General features: G+C 33.6%; 1 protein-coding gene across 1 annotated transcript; it reads left to right on the top strand.

The window, feature by feature from the left end:
• Window positions 1–3,832: 3,832 nt before the first annotated feature.
• LOC143051143 (uncharacterized) lies at window positions 3,833–14,466 on the top strand. The gene is made up of 3 exons (XM_076224151.1): window positions 3,833–3,916; window positions 7,250–7,335; window positions 13,858–14,466. The coding sequence occupies exons 1-3, from the start codon at window positions 3,853–3,855 to the stop codon at window positions 14,143–14,145; spliced, it is 438 nt and encodes a 145-aa protein (XP_076080266.1). The 5' UTR covers window positions 3,833–3,852; the 3' UTR covers window positions 14,146–14,466.
• Window positions 14,467–27,335: the final 12,869 nt, after the last annotated feature.

Below are 27,335 nucleotides of genomic sequence, written 5' to 3'. Positions count from 1 at the left end.
ATATATTCAATCTTGTAAAAATATTTCTCCGATGAGTTTGATAACCTTTCTATCCACTTCGATATTTGTACATGTAACGTTTGATCAGTAAAAAATATAGAAAATCTTCTATTATATAGTAAAGTAATTGGAAATAAAAATTTTTTTCGTCCAAATTATAAAGTGCCCGTTCTGCTGTGACGTCGTTTAGAACTGTTCTACAGTCCTGACTGATTTACTCAGGTCTGTTGACAGTTCTATGGTTAGAACTGATTTGGACAGTTCTACCTAGACCATTTTTAGACATTTCTACCCTAGAACAGGTTAAAACAGTTCTATGACAGATTATTCTGACAATTCGAATGAGAGGTTAGAAGTGATCTTCACTGTACCATAATAACTTCATTTTAATGAGCTATTATCCGAAATTGAAGCGTACAAGTAACGAAATAGTCGTCGTGTTTTGCCATGAAGTAAATTCGCTAAATCACTCATCGAATTTCGCGGAATTTATTTTAATATTTAATGTTAAACATTTTGGAAGCTTTACAATGCATTATATATTTTTTTTATATATGTATTAGATTTTGATTTGATTTTGGTGTTTTAATGCCACTTTTAAGCATCGCTTTTATGCTTTTGTTAATTTTTTATTGCTGGACGAAGTCAGAGTGCCCGGAGAAAAGCACCGTCCTTCGATAGGAAAACTGACAATCCTAGTCAATTAAGATTGGCCACGAGTACGAGTGTACCCAAACGAGTGGGGTTCGAACTCACAACCGCAGTATTGACTGGCTTTTGATTACAGTAGTCATTACTTTGACCTATCTGCCACCCAGGCATTTATATATTTGCATTATAAGAAAAAGAAGATCCCGAAATATTTGCATGCATGTGTAACGTGCATGAATAGATAACAGTATAGGTTACCAAAGTAGTTTCGAAAAAAATGGTTAATCGAAGGGTTAACCCAGAAAAAAAATTATAATTAACCAATTCAAGTTTTTATGAAGATGCAAGTTAATTAAGAATTATTATATTTTAATCATGTGAAGTGTACACTTCTTGTCCTGTGACTTCTGACATTCATTCAACAAAATTAAAAGCCTGTATCTTTATTATTATTTTGGTTTTTTTTGTTGTTTTGTTATTTTCCTCTAATAGTTGACTTGTTTACCTAAGTTTTAGTTTGTAACTTGGATTGTTTTCTCTCGATCGATTGATGTATTTCAATGAGTGGTATACTACTGTTTCCTTTATGTGATATATAAGCATATTTTAAAGTTTTCCTTGTCGTAGAACACATAGAAGTGTGTCAGGATTGATCAAATGAAAGACATACCATAAGGAGTTCTTTCTGTTGGTCAATCCTGACATCTTGAGGTGTATTTTACAACCAGAAAAACCTTAAAACATGCATTCTCTGACTTATATACTGTCGAAAAATATTATTTTTATAAAGATTTGCAAAATTTAGCATCCTATTTTACCGACTACAATAAAGTCGGACATTCTTTAAAAGAGATAATAAGGATATAATTCTATCTCATACCTCCACCTCTACCCAAAACCCAAAACCCAAACCCACCCTCATTATGAGGTACGTTGATGTTATTCAATAGACTATCATAATATTTTATTAGTTGGTCATTTGATAGAGTAAATGTTAAATATGATAAGAACTGAAACGAAGGGAGCACGAAATCGTATATGTAACAGGAAAATAAATATCAATACATGTAAATCACATTCAAAATGACGATTACTATGTCACGAATTTATCTTACCGACTATCTTTATTTGTAGAATTTAGACAAGTGTTGTCTCATTTGCAATCATTCCACATCTTCTTAATTTAATATTAAAGTGTTTGAGTGTTCAATTTTAAGAACCTATTTCCATTGGTTTGCACAAAAATACTAATGATAACAATAACTCGTTTATATCAACAACCTTTATGTAACAATATCAAACAAAACTATCCATATATTTAAATAATCAAATAGTGGCAGATTGGGTTCGAATCCCGGCGAGGGAACAACAACAAATTTGCGAAAGCAAATTTACAGATCAAACATTGTTGGGTTGATATATACAACTCGTCTAAACATCGACCCAACAATGTTAGATCTGTAAATGTGCTTTCGCAAATTTGTGTTCTTCCCTCGCCAGGATTCGAACCCATGCTACTGAGATATCGTGACACCAAATCGCCTGCACTGTAGCCGTCCCGCTAGACCACACTACCACCTGGGCTTTTCAATAATAAAGCTTTCGGTGGCCGTGTGTTACCTTTCTTCGTCAGTTTTAATCTAGCGTCGTACTACAGTAAATGATATATAAGGCATTGAGATGTTATTGTCACAGATCAGTTCAATTATCTATAGTAAAGGATTCTACAAATTAATGCAAGATACAGTCACAAAAAATAATTATATTTATAAGTACGTCTGAGTCAGTGACAACTCTACAACAGATTTATCCATCGGATCACCAGCAATGATGGTGATACATGGCTGTGTACATTATGTATATACAACTCGTCTAAACATCAACCCAACAATGTTAGATCTGTAAATTTGCTTTCGCAAAGTTTTTGTTCTTCCCTCTCCGGGAATCGAACCCATGCAACTGAGATATCGTGACACCAACTCGCCTGCACTGTAGCCGTCCCGCTAGACCACACGACCACCTGGGCTTCACATAAATGAAGCTTTCAGTGGTCGGGTGTTACCTTTCCTCGTCAGTTTTAATCTAGCTTCGTACTACAGTACATGATATATAAGACATAAAAATTTCATTGTTACAGATCAGCTCAATTATCTATAGTAAAGGATCCTACAAATTATTGCAAGATACATTCACAGAAAATAGTTATATGTATAAGTACGTCTGAGTCAGTGACAACTCTACAACAGATTCATCCATTGGATCACCAGCAATGATGGTGCTACATGGCTGTGTACATTATGTATATATAATTATACAACTCGTCTTAACACCAACCCAACAATTGAATCGGGGTTCGAATCTCGGCGAGGGAAGAACAAAAAATTTGCGAAATCAAATTTACAGATCTAACATTGTTGGGTTGATGTTTAGACGAGTTGTATATACATAATGAACACAGCCATGTATCACCATCATTGCTGGTGATCCGATTGATAAATCTATTGTTGATTTGTCACTGACTCAGACGTACTTATCGATATAATTATTTTCTATGACTGTATATTGCATTTATTTGTAGGACCCTTAACTATAGATAATTGAGCTGATCTGTAACAATCACACTTCCATGTTTTATATATCATGTACTGTAGTACGACGCTAGATTAAAACTGACGAGGAAAAGTAACACCCGACCACTGAAAGCGTCATGTTTTTGAAGCCCAGGTGGTCGTGTGGTCTAGCGGGACGGCTATAGTGCAGGCGATTTGGTGTCATGATATCTCAGTAGCATGGGTTCGATTCCCGGCGAGGGAAGAACAAAAAATATGCGAATTAATGTAAGATACGGTCACAGAAAATAATATAAGAGTGCGTTTATAACATGTTTACGTTTATTTTTAAAAATCCATCTTTTGGTAGCACACAAATGCAACAAGAAGAATAACGCACATCTATCAATAAACTGTCATTCTCATTTATTTTCGAAAAATAAAACGCGGGTGTTACGTCAAACCAAAATCATATAAAAAAGATTTATATTTAAGTTCTTGCAGAAAAAGGATGGCTCCTTGCATGTAAATGAATTCATATCAATATGTTAATAATCTTATTTGCTTACTATAATAGGTTACATGCGTACGAGATCATCACTTTGTTTCTGTAATTGCAGTGGTTTTGCCAAGTTTTTGTGCCAAATCAACAATGTTGGGCATGACAGTTCTGAAACGATATATTGGTTTTTCTCTACGAAAGTATACCAACATAGGTAAGTATGTCAATGTTCCATGATATTAAGACATATATGGGTAATCAGACAGAAAGCCACAACGACAAAACATAAAAACTCAAGATAAGCTATTGATAACTATGTGAAAACAAAACACATCACCCTGCAATAGTATATGTTTTAAGTTAAAAAAAACACAATTGTACATCATGTACATTGTAGTTAATTGATAATTAATCATTCTTAAATCAGAAATTATTGAATTATAATCAAGCAAAGGATATGTTTATAGGCACCACGAATGCATTAATTAACAGGCCTGTTTTCCTAACAATAAAATGCAATGTTCATTGTCAATCCTTTCAAAATAAATGTTGATAACACATTTTTTTCTTTTCATTGTTTTTCTTTCAAATTTTGTGTTTGTCACCACTACAGAGACTTTAGTTTTAAAAATGCCCAACTTGTGCAGATAAGCTAGTACAATTGGTTTGTTTAGTAACTTTATGTCATACATTCAATGCATTATTCTAATGCAATTATTTTGTAACAATTGTTCTGATTGGATAACAGCAAGCGTAAAATTCTCTATCTCCTTGTCTGTAACTAAGGAAGCCGACATTTTGAATTTCGGAATGTATTGACATGTTATTTCTATAATAATTAACAAAAAACACGGCCGGTGTTTATGTTTGACGCCGGAAGCATACCTATGACGTCACCTAGTGTAGGGACCAAAGAACATAACATCTTTTCGCGGAATTTTCTTTAATGAACATTTTACACTGAAATAATGATTGAAATTTAATTATAAACTTGTTTTGCTTTAGAATAGAGATAACTGTATTGTATTTGAAGCTTTGCGGACGTCCATCGGTAGTTTTACTGTCGCAAATACCCGTTTACCTGTCTCCGCTCCGCGTCGCCAGGTAAACTAAATTTGCGACAGTAAAACTACCGATGGACGTCCTTAAAGCTTTAAATACAATACAGTTATCTCTTAAGTGTATCATCAAAATTTGATAAACCATCATTAAAAATGATAATAAAAAATTGCCTGATCAATGAATTAAGTGAATCTTATGAAAACATATGTTTTGTATGTTGAACCCATTGTATACCAAATTATGTCATCTTCAGTTTGGCTAATTTTTTGTCAGTTAACATGCACAATTTTTCTCCAAAACAAATTAAGTACACTTCTTAAGATTGTGACATCTTTATGGAATGTTAATTAACATCATTTTTAATAATGTTGTAAACTCTTTAAAGTCCTTGATTAAAACTCGATTTAAATAAAGATATAGCACTTTTGAAAATATAATATTTTGAAAAAAGTAAACTCAAATGTTTCACTAAGTTAATAAATTGTGACTGTACTTTAGAAAAATAGTTTATATCTTAAAGTTCATAAAAAGGATAGAATGTGTAAACTGTGACACTTGTTACACGATGAAAAACGCTTCCTTCTTGATTTTAATATTAACCAAAAAACTAAGAAATGATCTATTTAAAAATTGTTAATCTTCCAATATTTAGGTCTCATAAACAAGAACAATCACTTGAAATAAATGCTAAACCCATTTATCATGGAAAATGTTTATTATGTTGGCTCTTTATGAAATAGTCATTAGAACTGAGGGCAAAATCCTTCAAAAAAAATTGAATATGTTCAGTTCTTATATAAATGTTTTTGCTTTGTGTTTAAATGTATGTTTTTGTTTATTTGTTTTTGCCACAAACTAAGTATGTTATTATCACATATAAAGACTGAGGTTATTGGACATTTGTTTAAATAGTTAGTATTTCATGTGATTGTTTTTTTCGTGTAATTATCAATGTGTGTAAAGTTAGTGGCCGGTTCGTTTTTATATATTCGATATTCATATCCAACAGACTGCTAACAGTCGGTTCGATAATCAAATTCAGTTCAAAAATCATAAAACATTAAAATATTTGATAACATCAAAAGCATGATTTTCATAGTTAAGAGCAGTGAACAGATACGTAGGAATTATGTTTTCCTTCAAGCTGTCGTAAACTCTCGTTGTCCTCGAATATAATAGACATAGGAATTTGGGTATGACTTTTAATGAGACAACTCTCCATCCAAAAACAGTTTATAAAAATAAACCAGGTAAGGTCTTTAACAAGTAGCCTTGGTGCACACCGAACAGCAAGCTGTAAAGGGTTCCCCCCCAAAAAAATTAGTGTAAAACCATTCAAACGAAACGAAAAGAACGACAAACGAAAAACACTTATAAACAACATAAACAGACTGGCATTTAAATGTCCATGAAATTTGACGAAATTATTACTCTGTATATATGCAGAAAGCTAGGTAATATGTAGACACAAACGTGAGTGGAAGTAATTAGGGTCGACTTTCTGTCTACTATGTTTATAAAGGGCCAAAAATGCAAGTTGGATATTAAAAATGTATAACTGTCTGCATATTATTAGGAAGATTGAGATATCAGGGAGTGTCGCCATTGCACTGTTCAAGAAGTTTGAACAAACTTTAGCTGAAAAGTGACAATCTAAGCCCTCCGTAGATACCGAAGATGACATTGTACTTGGGATTAATTTTGTTACAACCTTTAAATATACAGATTCTATAGTTTTCTCGAATTGTATAGACATTGAAAGACCTGAGGGGTTTCACTGTCATTTAAGCCGTCACTAGTAGGTTAGTACTATAAATGTTGAACATCAAACTGGCTCTTTGGGCCCTCCGTAAACATAAAAAGCAGGAAGTCTACCCAAATTCCTCTTGTAACTATAAATTATCTATCACTTTCTTTCCAATGTGATTAAAATGAGATGGCATGCATCAACAAGAGCTTACATTAGTTTAGCAATATGCAAATTTCATAAATCGATTAAGATACAAAGGCAATATAATGAAAACTGAAGGAAACCTAAAAACATGACCGGTTGGGTCGACAAGGTTAACATGTGAAACTATATATTTTCATCGGCCTTGGAATTGTTTACAAGCTTAATGTGTCATACACAGAGATATGAAACAGTCAGTATTTTTACAGTTGAGACGATAACTCTGTTATTTAAAGATCTTGAATACATTAAACACATGTCAAAACTTTAGTTGGGACACTGACACATCGCATCGTATTTACCGATTCCTAATGAGATTTCAATTACAAAACATCTACCGGAACTTTGTCTATTTCACAGTCACGTATTTAATTGGTTAACTAGTCGTTTTATTCGAAAGGTAATCGAGCGTAATGTATTAATCACGTTAAAAAAACGTAAACTTTGTGGGACACATCGTCTTTGACTACTTGAAATATTTGCTTCGATGGCACACATGCTAATAACAACTTAGTTTTCTAACTTCTTTTGTAGAAAAAAAAGACCAACTATTGGATAGAATTTCAGTGGTATGCCTCTCTATTGTATCTTTTTGTCTTTTCAAGGTTTTACAAGATGAGGTAATAGCTTTATTAAAGCAGACACTACTTCGTCAGTTTCAATTACTGTCGACTTTTTTATGTATTTAAACATGTTCAGCAATAATTACATTATATTGCTGTTTTCATATAAAATAGAAATTATATGTAAACCTATTTGAATAACACATTAACAAAAATCTACATCTGTTTATATAGAAAAACGGTCACTTTGTCTTCTTCCGTCCGACAGTAAAACGTATGTTTGTCTGTGCGGGATGTATCAAGTTCGCAGTCACGTCCAGTCAGATTGGGAACGCTAAATCCGATGCCTTGTGTAAAGAGAGTGCCAGGTTTTTTGCAAGTTAGGAACCCTTGCAACAACTTGTATAGGGGTCCGTAGGTGGCCTGTTGGAAGGCAACATTTCTGTCCCTATCCAATAAACCCTAATTTTCCAGTGGCAGTCAAAATTTCACCGTCTTTCATCCAAGATGGCCTCTATTATGACAAGACCTACCAATTGTATTTATTGTGAACTTGTTCTCGTCCTGAATATGCATGACATATTTGCCACTGGGCGTTAGGTAACCAACAATCAATCAATCATCTGTTTATTTTTAGGAGGTAAAACCTAAGTTACAAATTGGTGACGAAAAGATCCCCTATCATAATTTACAAAAAGCTGTCTTATTAGCTTAGTTAGTTCATGAGAAGGTATAGTAGCAAACATAATAAGAACAGTCATATATACGTCTAGCACTGTCATCCTAGCGAATTTTTTTTAAAGATTACAAGTAATTTTGTAACGTATCAATGATATGTCGACAAGAGGTTTAGGTGATTAAATGTCCTTATTCTTTTTCCCGTCTTTTATACGTTGATTTTTTGTCAAATCTTCGATCAAATGTGCTTTAATTATATTCTCAAGGAATAGTTTTCACCTAAATATTTTAAGATAGAAAAAGTTAAAGCGCAGTTATCTGTAATGACTTACCTTTTATACATATTGTCAAGGGTTTTCCCCATACAATTTTTGTGGGAGTTGGGTACCCAAAAAAAATATTCTTTCAGCAATTTTTAATCCCCAATTTTTAGACATTTACTGTTTTACATACACAATAACAATGTCACATGTAAAACAATTTTTCATCCCAAGGCGTTAGGATTTTTGATTTCAAAACCAAATCTAATCTTATTATGACCATGATATTAAATGTTTCAAATATGATATTAACTATATATCAAAAAATAGTAATAAGTATGTTTTTGGTTACCTTAACAACTACGTTTACGGACACCATCACGATATATCGTAATTCAATAGCTGTGTCAAATGTAGTGCGGTGACGGAATAGGAAAAAAGTCAATTATTAAAAGAGTTTAATTTCACATCAGGGTATACGGCTAAAAATTGGCACAGTCCTAGAAAAATGATTTTACTTCAATTAAAGATTGGTCGTCAAAAGGTCGTATGGTGCAGTTTTTTTTTTATTTGAGCTTTTTGCAAGCAAATTTGACTTCAAATGCAGATCATTTGTGACATGCAGTTTGGCTTTTTATTCAAACGCTGCCCTCACATATCTTTCTTTTCTGTTTTATTCAAACATCACACATAATGTTCTTTGCATTCGGCGAAAAAGATAATTGTAAAAGTCTTTTGATAACAAATTATGAAGGTAAACATTTCTGTAAACGGAAAAGATTTGTGTGTTCACCTGATTCCAATATCATATAATAAAGCGGTGATGAATGGATTACATCGTAAAGACTACAAAGTAATAACACTGCAATTTTTCTATTCATGTACACAAATTTTTATGAGATAAGATTGTAAAAAACGATATTTTTTAAACTTTCAAAAATCTATTCTTTTCAAACATTAACTTACAACAATTCCGGAAAGTTGTGTCCTGTCTAAGATTGAGCTGAAGACATAGTTTTCATCAAATATTTTGGACTTTTGATATTTCTTGTTTTTGTAGATGTTTTATAGTTTTGGTTGATTCATTTGGGTGTCCGTTATAGGTTGTAATGATATAGTTTTATTTATATAAGAGGCAAAATAAGTTTTGCAGTTGTTTATTTAAGAAATAGGAATCCGACAAAATCCCCAAAAGATGACAAAACCAGAAAGTCCGTTGAAACTTGTCTATAACATTTAAAAGGATCAAACAATTAGCTTAACCCCTTATATACTAGTACTGTCATTTTGTTAAATGCAGAGGTGGACATAGTGTTCACCACGTACAGTAAACAGATATATTTGGACACAGTTGATAGGTGAAATGATGAAATTTACCAGAAAGTGCGCGAATGATTGTGACCTTAGGTCGACCAATCATTATATATTTGCTTGGAAATTGTTTTTTGTAATATCAATGATGCATAAGTCTAATTGATATAACAGTGTTTATAGTTTCCACTGCAAATGAAAATGCAGAACATTTTGTTTCACAGACCTAAAAAAAACATGTAGTTAGTTCTTGATTTCAAATTCAGATGTAAACTGGAGATTTCCGGTCTCTTACCGATAAATGAGTCGGTCTGTAATTACATTTCATATCACCCAGTTGGCTAGTGATAAAGGATACTACAGAAATAAACATGTTTGCTTCATATCTTGACATAAATTACTTTGATATTGACACAGATTAAATTCAAACAATAATAATTTGTAAAGCACGATTTTCATTTTCCAATAGTCAATTTCTCTATATCTCAATAGTACCATATCCTCAGCTCCATCATATTTCAATTGATACTTTCTGCTTGTACATGACGAGTCAGTAGAGACTTCATGAATAGGGGTGTACACCTGACTATTTAAAACAGGCCCAGTTTTCAAATGGATACAAACTTATTAGTTGGCAACAATATCAAAACGTCATGCCAAAAGTCGAAGAACGACGTAATGACAAACATTATTTTACAAAACTAAAGATCAATACCAATTGAAAACCGGTAGGGATTATTTGGTGTACCCCCGAAAGAAAGGTTTAGCAGATTCTGTTCCAGTTTTGACAACTGCATGAGTGTCGAACGTAGAAATTTAAATTATGCGACATGAACTGAATTATGAGGAAGAGCGGCGATACCCTTGAAAAACAGTAATTGGCACAAAAAGACTGCTGCCCTTGATATAGACACAAAACAAGTTTTTAAATCACCATATCACGAATAATTTATCGGATAATCTAAGTTAAGATATCAAATCAATCATGTAGACCTGACTCTAGGGCAGAATGGTCACGACAACGGACACACTCCACAGACTACAGTCATGTGATCGTGGCAATTGTATACTGTCGATTGGAGATTGCTATTTTACCTTTGTTAAGAGATATCTGCAATCGTCAGAAGAAAAAAAAACACTATTCCTTTCCCGTCCAGGGTTCATTTGACATTTGTCCTATAGGTGCACTGATCTAACAGTTGTTATATAATCCCCCATTTATAGACTAACACGGCCAAAGTGCATTTTTGTAATGACAAAATGTTTTGAATTTAATGTCCAATGGTGCTATATGAAAATGATGTGCTACACAAAACTTTTACCACCACTCTACTCCAAGGCACATAGGTTTAATGTCCGAAGTTTAGCATTCATATTCGCAATATTATCATAGGATCTGTGGCTTAAGAATAATGTCGTTTTTTTTAAACATTTGGAACCTATACTGACTCGAGATTTGCGAAGCCTTCCATGTAGGAACATGTGTATTACAGCTAAGGGTCAGAACATCGCAATAACGTTCCCACATTACAAAAATCATTGAGGTATGAAATTCTGATTAAAGCTACGTATATTTAGTGGTATGTTAAACTGTCCTTAATAGAAAAAAAAATATTATCTTGCGTCACTAAGTTTGGGATTGAAATAGTCTACCATAACGTTCTCCATTTTTTACACGAAAAAAAGGCGGTTCTGTCATTTCTTTTTAACGTCGTTAATCTATTTAATAATGATTTATATTCTTATAAATACATTTCATTTCATAGAAATCGTCATGACATTCTTGAAACTTAATTATAAGTTTGTTTTGAAATAATTGTTGTTGCCAGTTCATGTACCGAATGGTTTTATTAACAAATACATATTTGTTCATAATTTTCTATAAATTTTGTAAAGTTTTGACGGTCGTTGTTCTTATAACTTGAACAAAATACATCGTTTTAAACTGAAAACTACACCCCTTTTTGTAAAGTCGCATACGTTTACTCAAAAATCTCATTTAATAATGGGTTTCCACCTTTTTGGTTAAAAAATTGATAAAGGAAGAAAATGACTTCAAGGTTTTGATCATTCTACTGTAAAAGTTTAAATTAGAATAAAATATTCAATTCTGTTTTTCCTAGAAAACGACATTTGACCTTTGATATTGATTTCTTAAAAACTGCACCATATTTGCTTTTGACGACCAACATAATCTGCAAGAACACATATTTTCGAATCGAATGATATATGATACAGCCGTTTACCATTTTTGACGATTAAAATTTCATAATACTGACGTTGGTCACCGGCCTAATGAGCACTATCATGGATAAATTGCAGTAACCGAAATTATTTTTCTCAATTATGACATCATTGAATATAACTTAAGGAGGCTCGCGGATATAAAATTTTCAGAAAAAAATCAAACATTTATTTTTCATTACAAATTTTATTAATTACCTTAAGAAGTTGTTACTTTATAATATGGTACAAAAATCATTCCAAAAAATCAATACGTGTTGGCCCAAGGTGACTTTTAAAATGTAGATATCATTGAAAAAGCTCCAAATTATCTCCCTTTGGTGCAAAAATGAATTTTGGCATTAAAATTAAAATATCTTTTTTAACTGATCGTTGACCTATATTTTTCTATAAATGAACTTTATCTTATACCTAATAGAAAAATGAAATAAAAAAATGGGGTCACCGTTCATTTACGCTCACAATCTGCCTGCGAAAGAGGCATACATTTTTGTTAATATCCTTTTTTTCTGTTGAACTAATAGAAGAAATAAAGGTAATATCGAATTAAAAAAAGAACTAAATTAGAGAAATCGCTTAAATTTAGGAGATAACTGTATTGTATTTTAAGCTTGGCCTTCGTCAAACGTAGATTTTACTGTCGCAAATTGAGTTTACCTAGCGACGCGGACAATGGATTAGTACTACTAATGAACAACAGCACATAAGGGACTTAACAGAGGATCTACAATAAGACAAATTTGATTTTGGCTATCTGGTCGCTTAATCTGTATGTTTGTTTTCGGTGTTTTTTGTAGTCAGTTGCTGTACTTTTCATCCGCTTTTAATTTTTTCTTTCGCAAACTGAACCACTTCCTCGTCGACTTTTTTTTATAAAACAACATTCTAAATATGATGGTTTTCAAAGGGTCGTGATTTTGAGCATATTTTGTTGTTGTTGGTATTTTTTTTTATCGACCACAAGGGTTACTTGGGAATAGCAATATGATCACTTGGTCTGCTCCCGACCGGCAGTAAAACATTTGCCGAAGTGGGGCGTCCGTTTGGCTGTGTGGGATGTACCAAGTTCGCAGTCACGCCTGGTCAGAATGGAGACGTTAAATACAATGCCTCGTGTATTTAGAGTGTCACGCTCTTTGCACGTTAAGAACCCTTGCAACAACTCTTTGGTGCGTCCGTAGGTGGTCTTTTGCTATGCAAAATTTCTGTCCATATCCAAAATACCCTCATTTTCAAATGACAGTCCAAATTCCCCCCCCCCCCCACCATCATGGTTTCTATTATGACCTATCTATTGTATTTATTGTTAACTTGTTCTCGTTCTGAATATGCATGAAATTTTTGCCACTGGACGTTAAGTATCCGACAATCAAGCAATCAATCTGTTTTTAATCAGCAATTAACGATCAATTTTATTGAGAAAAGATTTCAGTAGAAAGAAAATATTTTGGTATAAGCAAAAAAAAATCAATCAAACAAACTATAGTTAATACTAATTTAAGGAAAAACCAAAGAGGAAAATAAAAAATCACGATATTATATCATTACAAAATATACAAAAAAAGACAAGTGCAATCAGTTTTAGTGTGCAAAGATTGCAACGTGTGGTCTTTGAACTATTATATGCTAATTGTTGACAGTCGTACCTTTTAAAGCTTTTTTTGCTTCAAAATCATCATCTGTTATATTTCAGAGGGTAGACGCAAAAAAAATTATAGTCTTTTTTGTTTGTCAAAATGAAAAGAGTGTGTTGTATATTTGACCGACTGTCTCGTTTCATATATAACACATTTTACATGGCATTGTATATATATTTTACTGAATTGTAAAATTTAGCAGTGTCTTTAAATTGGAAGGCAACATAAAAATGCTTGAAACAAATTGGTGAATAAACTACCTGCATCTTACAAAATATTTGATTGTATTTTGAATTTGCATGTAACAAATATAACCTTTCATCGATTATGCTATTTATAAATAATAAGTAGTTATATTTTGATTCTACTATGATTCAACTTCCACTACAAGAGTTCACTATCTAGTAGTATATTCGATTATGAGTAACATAATATTTTACCTATTTAAGGATGGAGACAAAATATACGCTTTGGTTGGGGATGACGATGCAACCAAAAAAGTGAAAAGGTTGATTGCACACGAAAGAAACGTAGAAATATTAGTACTATCAAAAATGTGGCGTGTGAAAGAAGATCTGGACGTTAGAATATTAAAAAAAGATAAGGAGTATGAAAATATGTTGCTGAAACATAACAAATTCCATTTACTGTTCTGTGCCTACACGGGGAAGACCCACAGCGAAAATGAGAATTTACAATCTTCCAGATTATTTACCAAAATTAAAAGAACGATTTAAGACAAGGAAAATATATATGGTGAACAAAAATGGGACAACAGCAGAAGAAACAGAGGAGAAGACCAGAAAATTCTTGAATGAAAATGCAGCTATACAAAAAGTTTTTGAAAGCTGTAAACCAGAGTTTATTCCAGAAAATCAAAAATGGATTAAAAACAAATATAAAAAAGAAGTACTTGCAATGTTTTTGTTAATCTTAGTAGCTGTGCTTAAAGTTGTTACAACCAAATAGACATCAGCATAATGAATATTTCACACATTTTGTTATCAAAGATATAAAAAAAAAATTGACTTTGTGCATTTTTATCAAGAATATAATCTACCGACAAACATGTGTTGTTTTTACGCCGTTGAATATTTACTATTACATATTATTATCCGATTTGATATTACCCTACGATCATAATATATATGCATAAAAATGAGATGTGAAATGATTGCCAATGCGACAACTCTCAATAAGAGACCAAATGGCATAATAACAACTTAGGTTACCATACAGCTATGGACAATGCGCAAAACCAATACCTCATAGTCAACTATATAAGACATTAAACACCATACAAATGTAAAAAAATGCAAAAACTAACGGCCTTTATGTAAAAAATAAATGGAAAAAAATATGTTACACAAAAAAAACGACAAACACTGGGTTGTAGGCTCCTGATCTAGGAAATGCACACACGTTTGTAGTGGGGTTCAAATGAGTTTGAAGGGGTCAATGATCCGCTAAGCTGAGACAGTGGTTTTAAAGTACAACATAGAAAAAATTATACAAATCATCTAGTGAAGAATCATTCATCATATGGATATACATAGAAATACATCTAACAAAACACAGTGTAGACATGGACAGGTATTTATACATCCATACACCAAACTCGAGAGTACTCAGAATTCCTGGCAGCTAGTTCAAAGCCAATAACTGACATAAATTGACTTAATCCACTTCGTCCAAAGGGGAGGGGAGAATAGGACAACTACAGTTCCTCTCAATTTCTTCCTGGCCATGGCCATTGATGTTCGTTTTTTGTCCAGGTCTTCCAAAATTTGGTCAGCTCAGTTGCTCAGTCCTCTCCAACAAGATTTTTTTTTAACTCCAACTTTTTCGATTTGGTAGGGGATTCCCTTCTAGGGCTTGCTTGGTAATGTTTGTGTCTTTTATTCTGAGGGTATGCCTGAACCACTTCCATTTTCTTGTTCTTATTATCTGAGTTGTTGGCTTTTGTTTGTCACGAAATCATTGTTGGATATTTTGAGTGGCCATCTAATGTTCAAAATGTTTCGGAAACATTTTTTTGTAAAAGTTTGGATTCAATTTATAGGTAAACGGACAGAAAGTCACATGACAAAAGTCACAGGACACACAGTTCCAAATTTGAGAAAAATGAGAAAAAGTCACTGGACATAAAGCCACAAATCATTTTTTGACAATCCTTTAAAATTCAGAATTAAAATGAGGATAGTGTCATAGAGACAACAACCCGACCATAGAGCAGTCAACAGCCAAAGGCCACTTATGGGTCTTCATTGCAGCGAGAAACTCCCGCATCCGGAGGAGACCTGTATCTGACTCTTACACAAATATGTATACCAGAGACGTCCAAGCCCGATTTCAGAATATTTAAGAGAAATGTTTTGAAATATTTTCTTTTTATTTCATCTATTGATTTTCAAGTTGATGAAATAATTTATAAGCCTTGGTAAAAGTTAGTTGATTAAAGTTTGCCTTTTTGTCCTACATTCATTTGATAGTTGTAGTTGTGTCTCTCCAGGTTTCCAATCCGCATAGTACATAGTTGGCATTGGTGGTAAATATCCTTAATTTTCAGCTAGTTCTTAAAGCATTATTCCTCCAAATAGGATAATGTACGGAAAATAACTGCTGTGCTTCCTCTTTCTCGCCGATACGTCATTGGCTGTGCCTTCTGATATATTGACACTACTTCCAAGGTAAATGAATTGTTGTACACCTTTAACAGTAGAGTCGTCAATCTTAAGACAATCTTGCTGGTTTGTATTTAGCCTCATTTATTTGGTTTTATTTAGGTTGATGTATCGGCCTGTTTGTTTTGCTACTGTTTTAAGACTTTTGGTCTGATATTGTGATAGTGTACAAATGTCATCAGCAAATTGTATTCAAGACAAGACGTGTTTTCAGAGTCCATCCAATGTCTTTGTAGGCTGAATTAACAACTTAGTCAACTACAATAAGGTAAAGGAGCAGAGAGACCATACAAACTTGACGTACCCCAGTTGTAACGGGGAATGGTTCGGTCATAGTTTCACAGTGTACCACCTGACAGGAAAATTGGTCGTTATAGCAGTTTTTGATTTTGATAATTTTTTGTTGAATACAATAAAATGTTCCAAAGGACCTGATGGTCAATGCTCTCAGGAAATCCACAAATTTGGGAGAAGAGTCGCCTGCCATTCTAATGTTTGTTCGATAATAATTCTCAATGTGGCTATTGGGTCTACACATCATTTTTCTTCTCTGAAGCCAGCTTGTTCATCTCTTAATATCGTATCGACTTCATTTTACATTCAGCTAATGACAATAATCATGCATATCATGCTTGAATATCTACTAGTACACATCCACTTTTAATGATGATCTTGATTAATGCATAGCTACAGGTATCGACAGATTTTAGAGCCATTTTACTGTGCATATTTACATACAAATAATATTTAGTTGATCTTAATTTAACGAAAATCAAAATCAATATTAATACCATCTAAAAAAAATGTTCAAAGATATAAGAACAGTGTTGAATTGGTAACCTTCATTAGAAACTTAACTGGAAGGGTCGATTACTTTTTTCGCATCGTTTACAAATTTCCGGGCTTGGTATACAATATTCTAATAGAAATGAGTATATTTTATCCCGTTAGAATAAAGGTTCAATGAAGCTTCAAAACCAAATCTTTATATTTATGGAAAAATACAGCAAAGGTTGTAAGCAATTTGTGGTAATGCAATCTTTGATCAGATAATGTACTAGTTACTATTAATAGGAAGATGTGGTATGAGTACCAATGAGACAACTCCCCATCCAAAACACAATGTATAAAAGGTTAACAATTAAAATTCAAGAACGTTATTTAACATGATACATTGGCTGACATCGAACAGCAAGCTACCAAGGGGCCCAAAATGCCTAGTGTAATCAATTCAAACAGAAACATATAAATTCGAGAAACGAGAAACACTTTTGAACCATCAAAAGACAACTACTGAGCATTAGGCTCCTGACTCTGAACAGATGCACACAAATGCAGCGGGTTTGAAGGTAATAGTAGGCGTCAACCTTCGCTCCAACCCTCGGGCAGTAGTGTGATATTATGACATAAAACGACTTACTTTTAATATCAATGAAAATCGCTCAACTCGACAAAATGAATTTTAGATAAAAACTAGTGAACATACTCTGAGCGATTAGGTTTGATCTGTGACACAATTCATATACAATATTAACATAAAACATTGTAGGAAAAGTGTCAGTAACCTTGGACAAAAGGATTTGAAATTCAGTAGGTTTAAATATTATAATTGTGTTGTTTGGAGAACGGAAGTTAACATTAATTTTTAAAAATCTATAAATTTGTTGGTCGAAAAACGAGTACATTTATCATCATACTTAATACCCATCAAAGCTGAAATATATATTGACAATTTTGAAACGAGATATAAAATGAAAATACTAAAAATAAAACTACAATATTGATTGATTGTTGTTTGCTTAACGTCTAGTGGCAAATATTGCATTCACATTCAGGACGAGGACAAGTTAACAATACATACAATATGTAGGTGTTGTTATAATAGAGGCCATATGGTATAACGATCGGGAAAATTTGGACTGCCACTGGGGAATGAAGGTATATTGGATAGGGACAGAAACGGGCAAACTGCGCAGAGTTGTTGCAAGGGTTCTTAACGTGCAAAGAGCGTGGCTCTCTCTTTACACAATGTTTCGGATTTAAAACTACAGATATTCATTACAAATTGTGTCAACTGGTCAATTAAGCACAAAGGTGCAAATTGCGAGTAATTGCAATTCTTGACAAAGAGGGACGGAAGATAACAAGGGTATAATCAAACCCAAAAATTGACAATCGCCATGGCTTAAAATGAAAAGACAAACATACAAATTATAGTACAGAAAGGTAAGCAGATCCTGCTCCACGTGTGGCTCCGGTCGTGTTGCTAATGTTATTATAAAAAATCTTACTCGGTAGGTCACATTATGAAAAGGGAAGGGTGTTGTAGTTACGACTATCATTGTCAATACCTAGATGTTAGTCAAGATACGAGGCAGACTCAAATATGTTTGTAGTATCCTGTATCTCTAGTACAATTGGATAGATTCGTTCGGCACAGTCACCGAATTTTGTATAATGTAGTGAGATTACATCATCAATATATCGGAACGTAAAGTTGAATGATATTAATAACTTCTTATCTTCCTTTCTAATAAGTTCCTGTATGAAGTCCGCCTCATAATAACAAACAAACAAGTCGGCAAGAAGAGGAGCACAATTGGTTCCCATTGGAATTCCGATAGTCTGTTAAAAACACATCCTCCAAACGTAACAAATACAGTGTCAATCAAGAAATCAAGCATCTTGATTATGTCGGATTAGTGGGAGATATTATGGACATAATTGTGCAAATCGTGATACAAGCATGAAATTTGGTATAAAGGTTGACTAAATGATACTAAAGAAAAATCCGCTGCTGGCCAGCAAAAAAAAATCATTTTTTTCAAAATGGCCACCACACGTTTCGGAAATGGCGTCATTACAAATTGGCAATAATTCGTTAATCCTTTGAAAGGTGTATTATATGTAAAATCCAATTTTAGATTTGATAAAAAGTAAATGACAGTTCCTAAATTAGGACTAGACAATACATTAATGAAACTAAAGGTGACTTCCGGTTTCAGAATGCCGGCCAAAAGGTCAAAAATTTCAATTTTTATACTATCTAGCAACTTCACAAGTGATGTAAAACCTTGAAAGATGTGTGATAGGTTTAATCCAATGTAAATTATGACTAAACGTTAAAAAACAGTTCCTAAGTACGACAAAACAACACATAAAGGAAAAAAATGGTTTAGTTTAAACATATTTTATTGTTCCAAAAAGAGACAAGTGGATTAGACACAAGTTTTTCAACTTAGTAACGTCTTCTCCAAAAAAAAAAAATGGTGACTTCTGGTTAAAAAAGGGCGGCAAATACGTAGAAAATATTTTTATTATTTCCATCAAATTAACAAGTGATAACACTCTTTGTTAATTTTAAATGCTTAGTTTGGTTAGAAAGACAGTTGCTTATCTTTTAATTATCTGATAGTTGCCTGTACAACAACCCGTACAAGGAGGCCAGAACGGTAGCATCTACAGTTACTAACATAGCTGTATTTTCGCCTCCGCATTTTAAAAAATTTCCTGAAACGAGGAAACAACAGCAGTCAAAGAAGTCCATTTTGGTTTTCAACTGTCATTCATTCTTTCATCCAACCCAAGTGTTCATGACTTGGTACATGTACCTGTAGAATACATGAATCAGGCTGAGCCCATACAACTCCTCATTGATATACTCATCTTTTGATGTACTCTGGAAAAGAACCTCTTGTAGGCGGAATTGCATCACAATGCCGCTGCTTCCTGGCAAACAATTCACATAGTGCCTCGCGTCATACTTCAGCCAACTTAGTGCCCTGGGGTTAACCATTGCTGCTCCACCAACGACAAATGCGTCCGAATTTGGATCAGCAAATCGCAGAATGTTTCAAGTAAATCTATTTGCAGCGATTTAATACCACTATTTCAAGTAACATCCTGAGATACAGACAGAGGAGCAGTCTAGTTTTTATGGATAAAGAAATATTCAAAGTAAAATTGCCTACTATGACAAGAAATGAAATGTCTAGAAAAGATATTGAAATCCCTTTTAAGGTTCTCAAGCTTTTGACAAAGACATTTCCAGTTTAATTTTGTGGCCAAAATAGGAAGTTGTTCTTTTTTATTTGGTTATAAAAAGTAGGTTCTCCTTCGTTTTGCATTTGCTTCAAAAGATCTTCGTTTTGCTTGGATCAATATCTTGAAGTTTATTTGCATATCTTACCTGTTCCCGAATCAACAGTTTCCTAAATGGAGTATTTTGTTGTTACAAATCTGACGACTCGTCATCACTTTACAACGCCTTTAAATCTGTTGAAAGAAATCTTTTTGTGTTTTCGTAGAGTCTTCAGTATGTCGTTCGTCTGTTGTAGAATGACCCAAACCACCAGATCTTTCAATTCATCTTCTAGTATACTGACTCCTGGTCCTGCTACCATCAATTTGTCTAAAAGGGATCTTCGAATAATCCTATAGCACCAACATCGCCCTTCACAATTGCATTATTCTGTTTTTGTGCATGATCAATTGTGTTATAAGAAAGACATTTGCTGGTCTTTCATTTTCAAATTCCATTGCCACCTGTGGATGATGTTTGGGAAGGGAAGTCATATCTCGGAGACGGTCGGTAACGATCTAGCATAATTTACACGATCAAGACATAAAACAATACGCTTTTGTGCTTTATATGGACTTTTTGAAAAGTACGGGATCTCACTCATGAAATGAGCATAATACCAAAATCAGAAGAAGTTCTTAATTCATAATTGAACGCCAGGAATTAAACTGTGGTCGGGATGATTCTAATTCCTTACACCAGTCTTTTAAATCATTGAACGCCACAAAGTCATGACATAATCATGACAATTATATATTATCAGTTGAGCTAGCTTTCATAATCCGAAATTAACAATTCAAGCAAAATATATGCGGTTGTCTGATACGCCTGTCTAGTTCTAGGTACATTTAAAAATACATCTGCTGTTCTTGATGTTGCAATATTGGCTTCAGTAAGACGAAATGTCCAGCCCCTATCACGCAATATATCATCCAGAGTTTTATAACATGTCATTTCAATGTGCAATCCACCAAACATGACGATACACTTATCTTTTCCTTACAAATCAGGCCATTCCCACTGAATTTGATTAGGCATTTCCAAAAGTGGCTGATCTGCAGTTAAAATTGATGTTGCCCCGGGATTAACCACATTTTCGCCTTAACCATCGAATACCTGAGAAATGCTTGGTAGTGCATACAAATCGCTCTTGATGTCTATAAATAGTTTGCACATGCGCAAAAGTGCCAAACACATGTGTATCATAACCTTGAAAAATGTTATTAAACCAATTCATAATATCATTAGAAATCCAAAAACACTAAATATATGTTAAATAGTTCAAATGTTTTTGAAAGAATTTTGTTACATTTTCGCGCATGCGCAAATACTGGATATGTCAAATATTATTTTATAATAAATATGTGATGTAAGGAAGGTATTCATCTAACCAGGTAATTATTTTTTACTTAAAGAAGTACAAAGAAAAGTTTTCCAAAAAAAGTCAGTATTTTCAAACTTAAGAAAACAGCCATTTTAGAAAATGGCCGTGGCCATCTTGAAATTTTTTTTTCTTTTTATGGCCAGGAGTTATTTCTTAAAGAGTATATAATAATGATGCTTTTTGTTAATTGTCATGCTTGTATCATCATTTGCACAATTCCCTCGATTTTGGTTGTTAATATCTTCCACTAGATTGAGAGAATTTTTTGTTTCACTCAGAGTGATTTTTTTATAAAGTAGGAAGTATCCCTTTCCAAGACAATTTTTTGTTTTTAATGAAACAAAGTAATACCAACTCTTTCAATGTATCTGTTAGTTTGGAATGAGGTTTACCTGAGTATAGTCTAGAAAAGTCAAATATTGTAATACTGCAAGATGAGAGTGTTTTATATTGTATGTACTCTATAAAAGATCTTTGGAAGTTTTAAGTATCCACATCTGATTCACGCCACCTCTAGAATAGTTACAATAACTTTGAAGCCCATCTTTGATTGCCGATTATATGGATGTTAATAACCAAGAAAAAGGTTTCGTGGAGAACTTGGAAGACCCAGAAATATACCGCTGTTTGTAAGGACACTTGTGTAGTTTAGGTATCAAATACAGTGATAGAAGATCCAGTTCTTTATCTGTGGTTGAAATTCCAAAAGAACATAGAACAGACCTATGATTATCCAGGATTTACTGTTTGGTAAGTGTCGTGAGGGTAAGTGTTGAGTTTCCAAGTGAATGATCAATACCTGATTCTTATATGAAGCAGTTTATGTAATGATATTTAAACACAAAAACAATGTTGTTTGGGGCTTTATATGTTGGGACAACAACATGGGGATAGGATGTACAGGTGTTTTGCATCAGTTGGGTCTATTTAATTGACATAGCTTGGGTATTGATACACTCATTAAGTTTCTCAAATCGGATTTGTATCAACGGCCTTATAGTCTAACTCCATTTGGAAAGAGTATCTACCTCTACATTCTCGCGTTTAGTCTATTACCTGGAATAATTCTCGACTGAATTCATCAGTATTTTGAAGTTTTATTTCCAATTGATGGATTTAGGCTTACGATATTTCGGACCTTTGGATAACAAATTTCGCAGGGAATTGAAATTGACACTGTTGATGTCGGGTTATGTGTTTGTTATTGAACACTGCCATGGGTTTGGTATAAAGTGTATGAGAAATTATTGGTGCAGACTAAATTTTAAAAATAAGGAAGTATTTTCTACTGAACTAGTTTATGAGGATATTGCATAAGTTGACGCCATAGAGACTTTTGTTGGCAAAGGAAAGTTTAAGACATTTTTTTTCTTTTTCGGAAATGCGAAACATACTAAAGGGATATTCAAACCTAGAAATACAAAATAAACTGACAACTTCATGGCTTAAATAGACAAAAAAAGACAAACAGATAAGCACTAGTACAAAACACAACCTACAGAATAATAAAGAACCGAATTAAACCAAAAACTGTGGTGTATCCGGTGCTCGGTAGGGGTGAGCAAATCCTGTTCCACACGTGGCACCAGTCGTAATGCACAGATTAATACAAACTCGAAATACATGTAGATCTAATTCGGCAGGTCACATTCGAAAAAAGGAAATAGGAATGTTGTTACGATAAAATGATCATATTCGTTATCATCTGTAAATCATATATTTCATAACGGTCAACTAACTCATTGTAGCGTCCGTACGATTTTCGAAGGACTTATTTTAATGTCACGAATGTATGCAGGTGCTGCTGGAAGGTTTTTACATATAAATGAACAATTCACAACTTGGAAGATGAAATCATCACTTTTATGGAATCATTTTGCATTCAACAGACCCACATTGTCAATGTTTAGATTTAAGTCAAGATATTATATATTATATCCGTTGTACTAGTTTCTAGTTTGATGAAATAGATACGTTCAACGTGGTCTTCAAATTTTGAATTATTTACTGAGATAACATCATCTATATAGCGGAGGATGAGGTTAAGGATATTGTTTACTGCTTTTCTTTCTCCTTAAAAAGTTCTTGTATAAATTCAGCCTCATATGAATCGAGGAACAAGTCGGCAAGAAGAGGGGCACATTTGATTCCCATGGGGATGCCAATAGTGAGTTCAAAAACACGTCAAAGGAAACAAATTGTTCATCAATGGTTATCACAATTACTGAAAGGTAAAAAGCCAAAACAATACAAGTATTAAATATATCATGCATTCCTAAATTATTTCCTAAGTCTTTCTCAAACATTTGATTGAAGAAATTTAGTCAATCACAACACCATTTTTAAATGCCAAAGGCGAAAACCCTTTATATGTGTCCAAACATTCGTACTTAATGATCAGAGATAGAATATTCGATGCAGGTAAAATAATGCATAATTCTTGTCTGTATTCTTTGTAAGAATAGTATAGAATATTGTTTAACTTTCTTCAAAGAACACATGCTATATAAAACTCAAAGTTTGTGGAAAAATTGCTTGAAAAAAACCCGCTGTTCAATCATTAATTTTATTATATGGGTTTCTTTTAAAGCGGCGTTCACACAGTGCTAATCATTGCTCCCATTTCAGACCAGACAGCGCTAAGAAACATAACGTGAAAAAAATCGGAAAAAAAGTCCCGAGAACTCGATATGAATGAGTCCCGACGAAGCTATGCAATACAGTAGACTGCTGTGTTCCGGAAGTACATGATCTCCCCGAACTAGTGTGGCGGCTAAGTACCAAAAGATCAAATAAAATCAAAATCATGACAAAATCATGCAAATGGTGATACAAGCATAGGATTTGGCACAGACGTTTATTAAAGTGTACTTTATCATATTAGAGGGGTAACCAACATGTTTTTGATTTTTTTTCATGGCGGCCATCTTGAATTAAAAATTGACATTACCTTGCTCAATATGGGAGATTAAAAACATACCCTAATCATTTTCAACTATTTGAAATTCAATAAAATGACATGAAAATAAGTCGAACAGAAGGTAATTGTAAAAATAAATCACCACTTTTTTTTAGGATCTTAAAAGTTTATACAATCGAGTGAAATAATAGTGGTTAGGATATGCAATTAGAATGATATATCGGTAATTATGTATGACATGCAGGAGGATTGATCAATGTAATAATCTACCATCTTTTCCGATGCATTACGTTTAACCAGCTACAGGAACACAATGTTGTACAGGTCCATCCATCTTTGTAACACTTACGGTTGAAAACAAAACTTTACGACAAAATAGATGATTTCACGGGGTATATATATCCCAATTGGTACAACATTCGACTGCAGCTGTGGTGAACACTTTGCCTTTTAATAAAGGTGGGCAAACCACACCTTCATTTAAATAACGTTCATCAACAGCTTCACCAAGTTGAGTTGATGTTTTCAATACCCTGTCGTAAGCGATACACAATTCATGTTGAAATAAAAAGTAAAATCACAAAAATACTGAACTTAGAGGAAGATCAATTGGGAAAGTCCATAATCACATGGCAAAATCAAATAACAAAACGCATCAAAAACGAATGGAAAAAAGCTGTCATATTCCTGACTTGGTACAGGCATTTTCAAATGTAGAAAATGGTGGATTAAACCTGGATACATTAACTGTCTCTTCCTAGTTTTGAAAAAAGTAACGGTCCGAGATACACACAAAATGGTGTTTTGCGATTAGCTGAATCCCTGTGTTGTACTGTAACCTTTTAGCTGATCATTAAACATTAAAAGTTAGGCCAGAGCTAAGTCAGACTTTGTAGAAACGTTGTCGAACTAGGATTTAATACCAGGCCCTTTCTCTATCATTTTCACCAACTGTAACAAAGGAGGGGGTATGCTATCATCGATATCTTCAGAGACTAAGGATTCAGAATCGAGAATTCTTAGTAGCTAACTGTCAGCGAATCATTTCGGTCGTCCTCGTCTTATACATGGTGCCAAACACAAGAAGACGCGATAGCTGGTTCTTTATTGTTTTCAAATAAAGGCAACAGTAGTATACCGCTGTTCAAAACTCATAAATCCATGGACAAAAAACAAAATCGGGGTAACAAACTAAAACCGAGGGAAACGCATTAAATATAAGAGGAGAACAACGACACAACACCGAAACGCAACACACACAGAAACAGACCAAGCAACAGACAAAACACCACGAGAATAACAAATATAACATCAAAACCAAATACAAAAATTTGGGATAGATAAGTACCACAAATAAGTAAAAATCACAAACAACAGGGCCGCGTTCAATATCGTAGCAGCTACGTAGTGCTACGTAGATTTTGACTATTGAACGTGTAGCTATAGACAAGTTGTTACATAGATATTGATAGCAGCTACGTAGCCGCTTCGTAGCTGCTACGATATTGAACTCAACCCTGAACTCTGAGGAAATTTCAATCGGAAAGTCCATAATCCCATGGCAAAATCAAATGCCAAAACACATCTAACGAATAGACAACAAATGTCATATTCCTGACTTGGAGCAGGCAATTTAATAATATTGATAATGATGCGTGAACAAAACAAATAGACACAATCGGTAAAAAGTCACAAAATACAAATAAAAAGTCTAATTCGGTAGGTCACATTCGTGAAAAGGGAACGGGTTTGTAGTTACGATATAAGTAACATATCTGATATCATCTATATAAAAGATATTCCATAACGTTGAACCAACTCGTTATGACATCCGTACAATTTACGAAGCGATGATTTCAGCTTCCAAAAACTTCACAATTGGGTAGCCGAAATCATCTATTTCGTCGTAAAGTTTCGTTTTCAACCAACTTTCATAGTCAAATATTTAGACAAACATACTAATCAAGTGGCAATATAAAGTGCTTAAACACATCAGACGAAGAGATAACAATATATATATGCCTTTTGTGTGTGCTTCTAGTTCTGGCATCTTCTGAAAAAAATTGTCCTGCATGCGGGTAGAGTTTCAATCGGAAACTTCAGAGTTTATTTGAGTTTCAAAGATGTATGCAACTAGCTCAGCTAATGCCGTTTCTTTCATTATATTTTCTTCCTGTGCTCAACGGCTTTCGATCTATGTTTGTCTCTTCTTTGATCTCTCTCTGTTGTATACATCTGCGAGAAAAAACGGATGACTCTTCATCTCTTGTGCCATAACATCACCACTATTCAGCTTTGACAATAGTTGTGTATCATGAAGAACTGTTGCACAATCCACTTGTCGTAGTTTCAGTTGATTTGGCAATGCCTATCTGAAGACAGATGAAGGCGACTCTGTATCACAAATGATAAATTTACGCACATTTGCAACTGGATCTGGCTGTAAGTCTTTAGATCGAGGAGTACATCTAAAAAGTTAAGGAGACTTGCATTTAATAGAACTTCCAGATGGCATCGGTGACAAATGGCGATTCTGAGGTCTCTCGAGTTTTGTACTATTGAACTTTATTCAGCTCAAATTATGGTACTTGGCATTTGCCTTTTTCATTGTGCTTTCGTTACCCTCTCCGTAGTTCTATCACCGTGTATCTAAAAGGAAAGGAAGGAACATTTTTGATCAGTATTTTATATCCTTCATGTGACGATGTCAGTAAGTCTGTTGCGACTTCCTGACACAAACAACATTTTGTCCAATCAGTCTCCAAACTATCTACTGAAGATAGATTGTTAAATAATAATTTAGCTCCTCTTCAAATTTCCATATTTTCTGTAATCATCGAGAATAAAGTAATATTTTT

The sequence above is a fragment of the Mytilus galloprovincialis genome, chromosome 11, assembly GCF_965363235.1.
Source record: "Mytilus galloprovincialis chromosome 11, xbMytGall1.hap1.1, whole genome shotgun sequence".
Taxonomy (NCBI): Eukaryota; Metazoa; Mollusca; class Bivalvia; order Mytilida; family Mytilidae; genus Mytilus; species Mytilus galloprovincialis.
This window is presented reverse-complemented; position numbering and strand designations above follow the sequence as displayed.

Coding starts and splice junctions, on each gene's coding strand:
- LOC143051143 (XM_076224151.1), top strand. CDS start 3,853: ATGTTGGGCATGACAGTTCTGAAACGATATATTGGTTTTTCTCTACGA. Junction 3,917..7,249: donor ACGAAAGTATACCAACATAG/GTAAGTATGTCA, acceptor CTTCTTTTGTAG/AAAAAAAAGACCAACTATTG. Junction 7,336..13,857: donor TCAAGGTTTTACAAGATGAG/GTAATAGCTTTA, acceptor TACCTATTTAAG/GATGGAGACAAAATATACGC.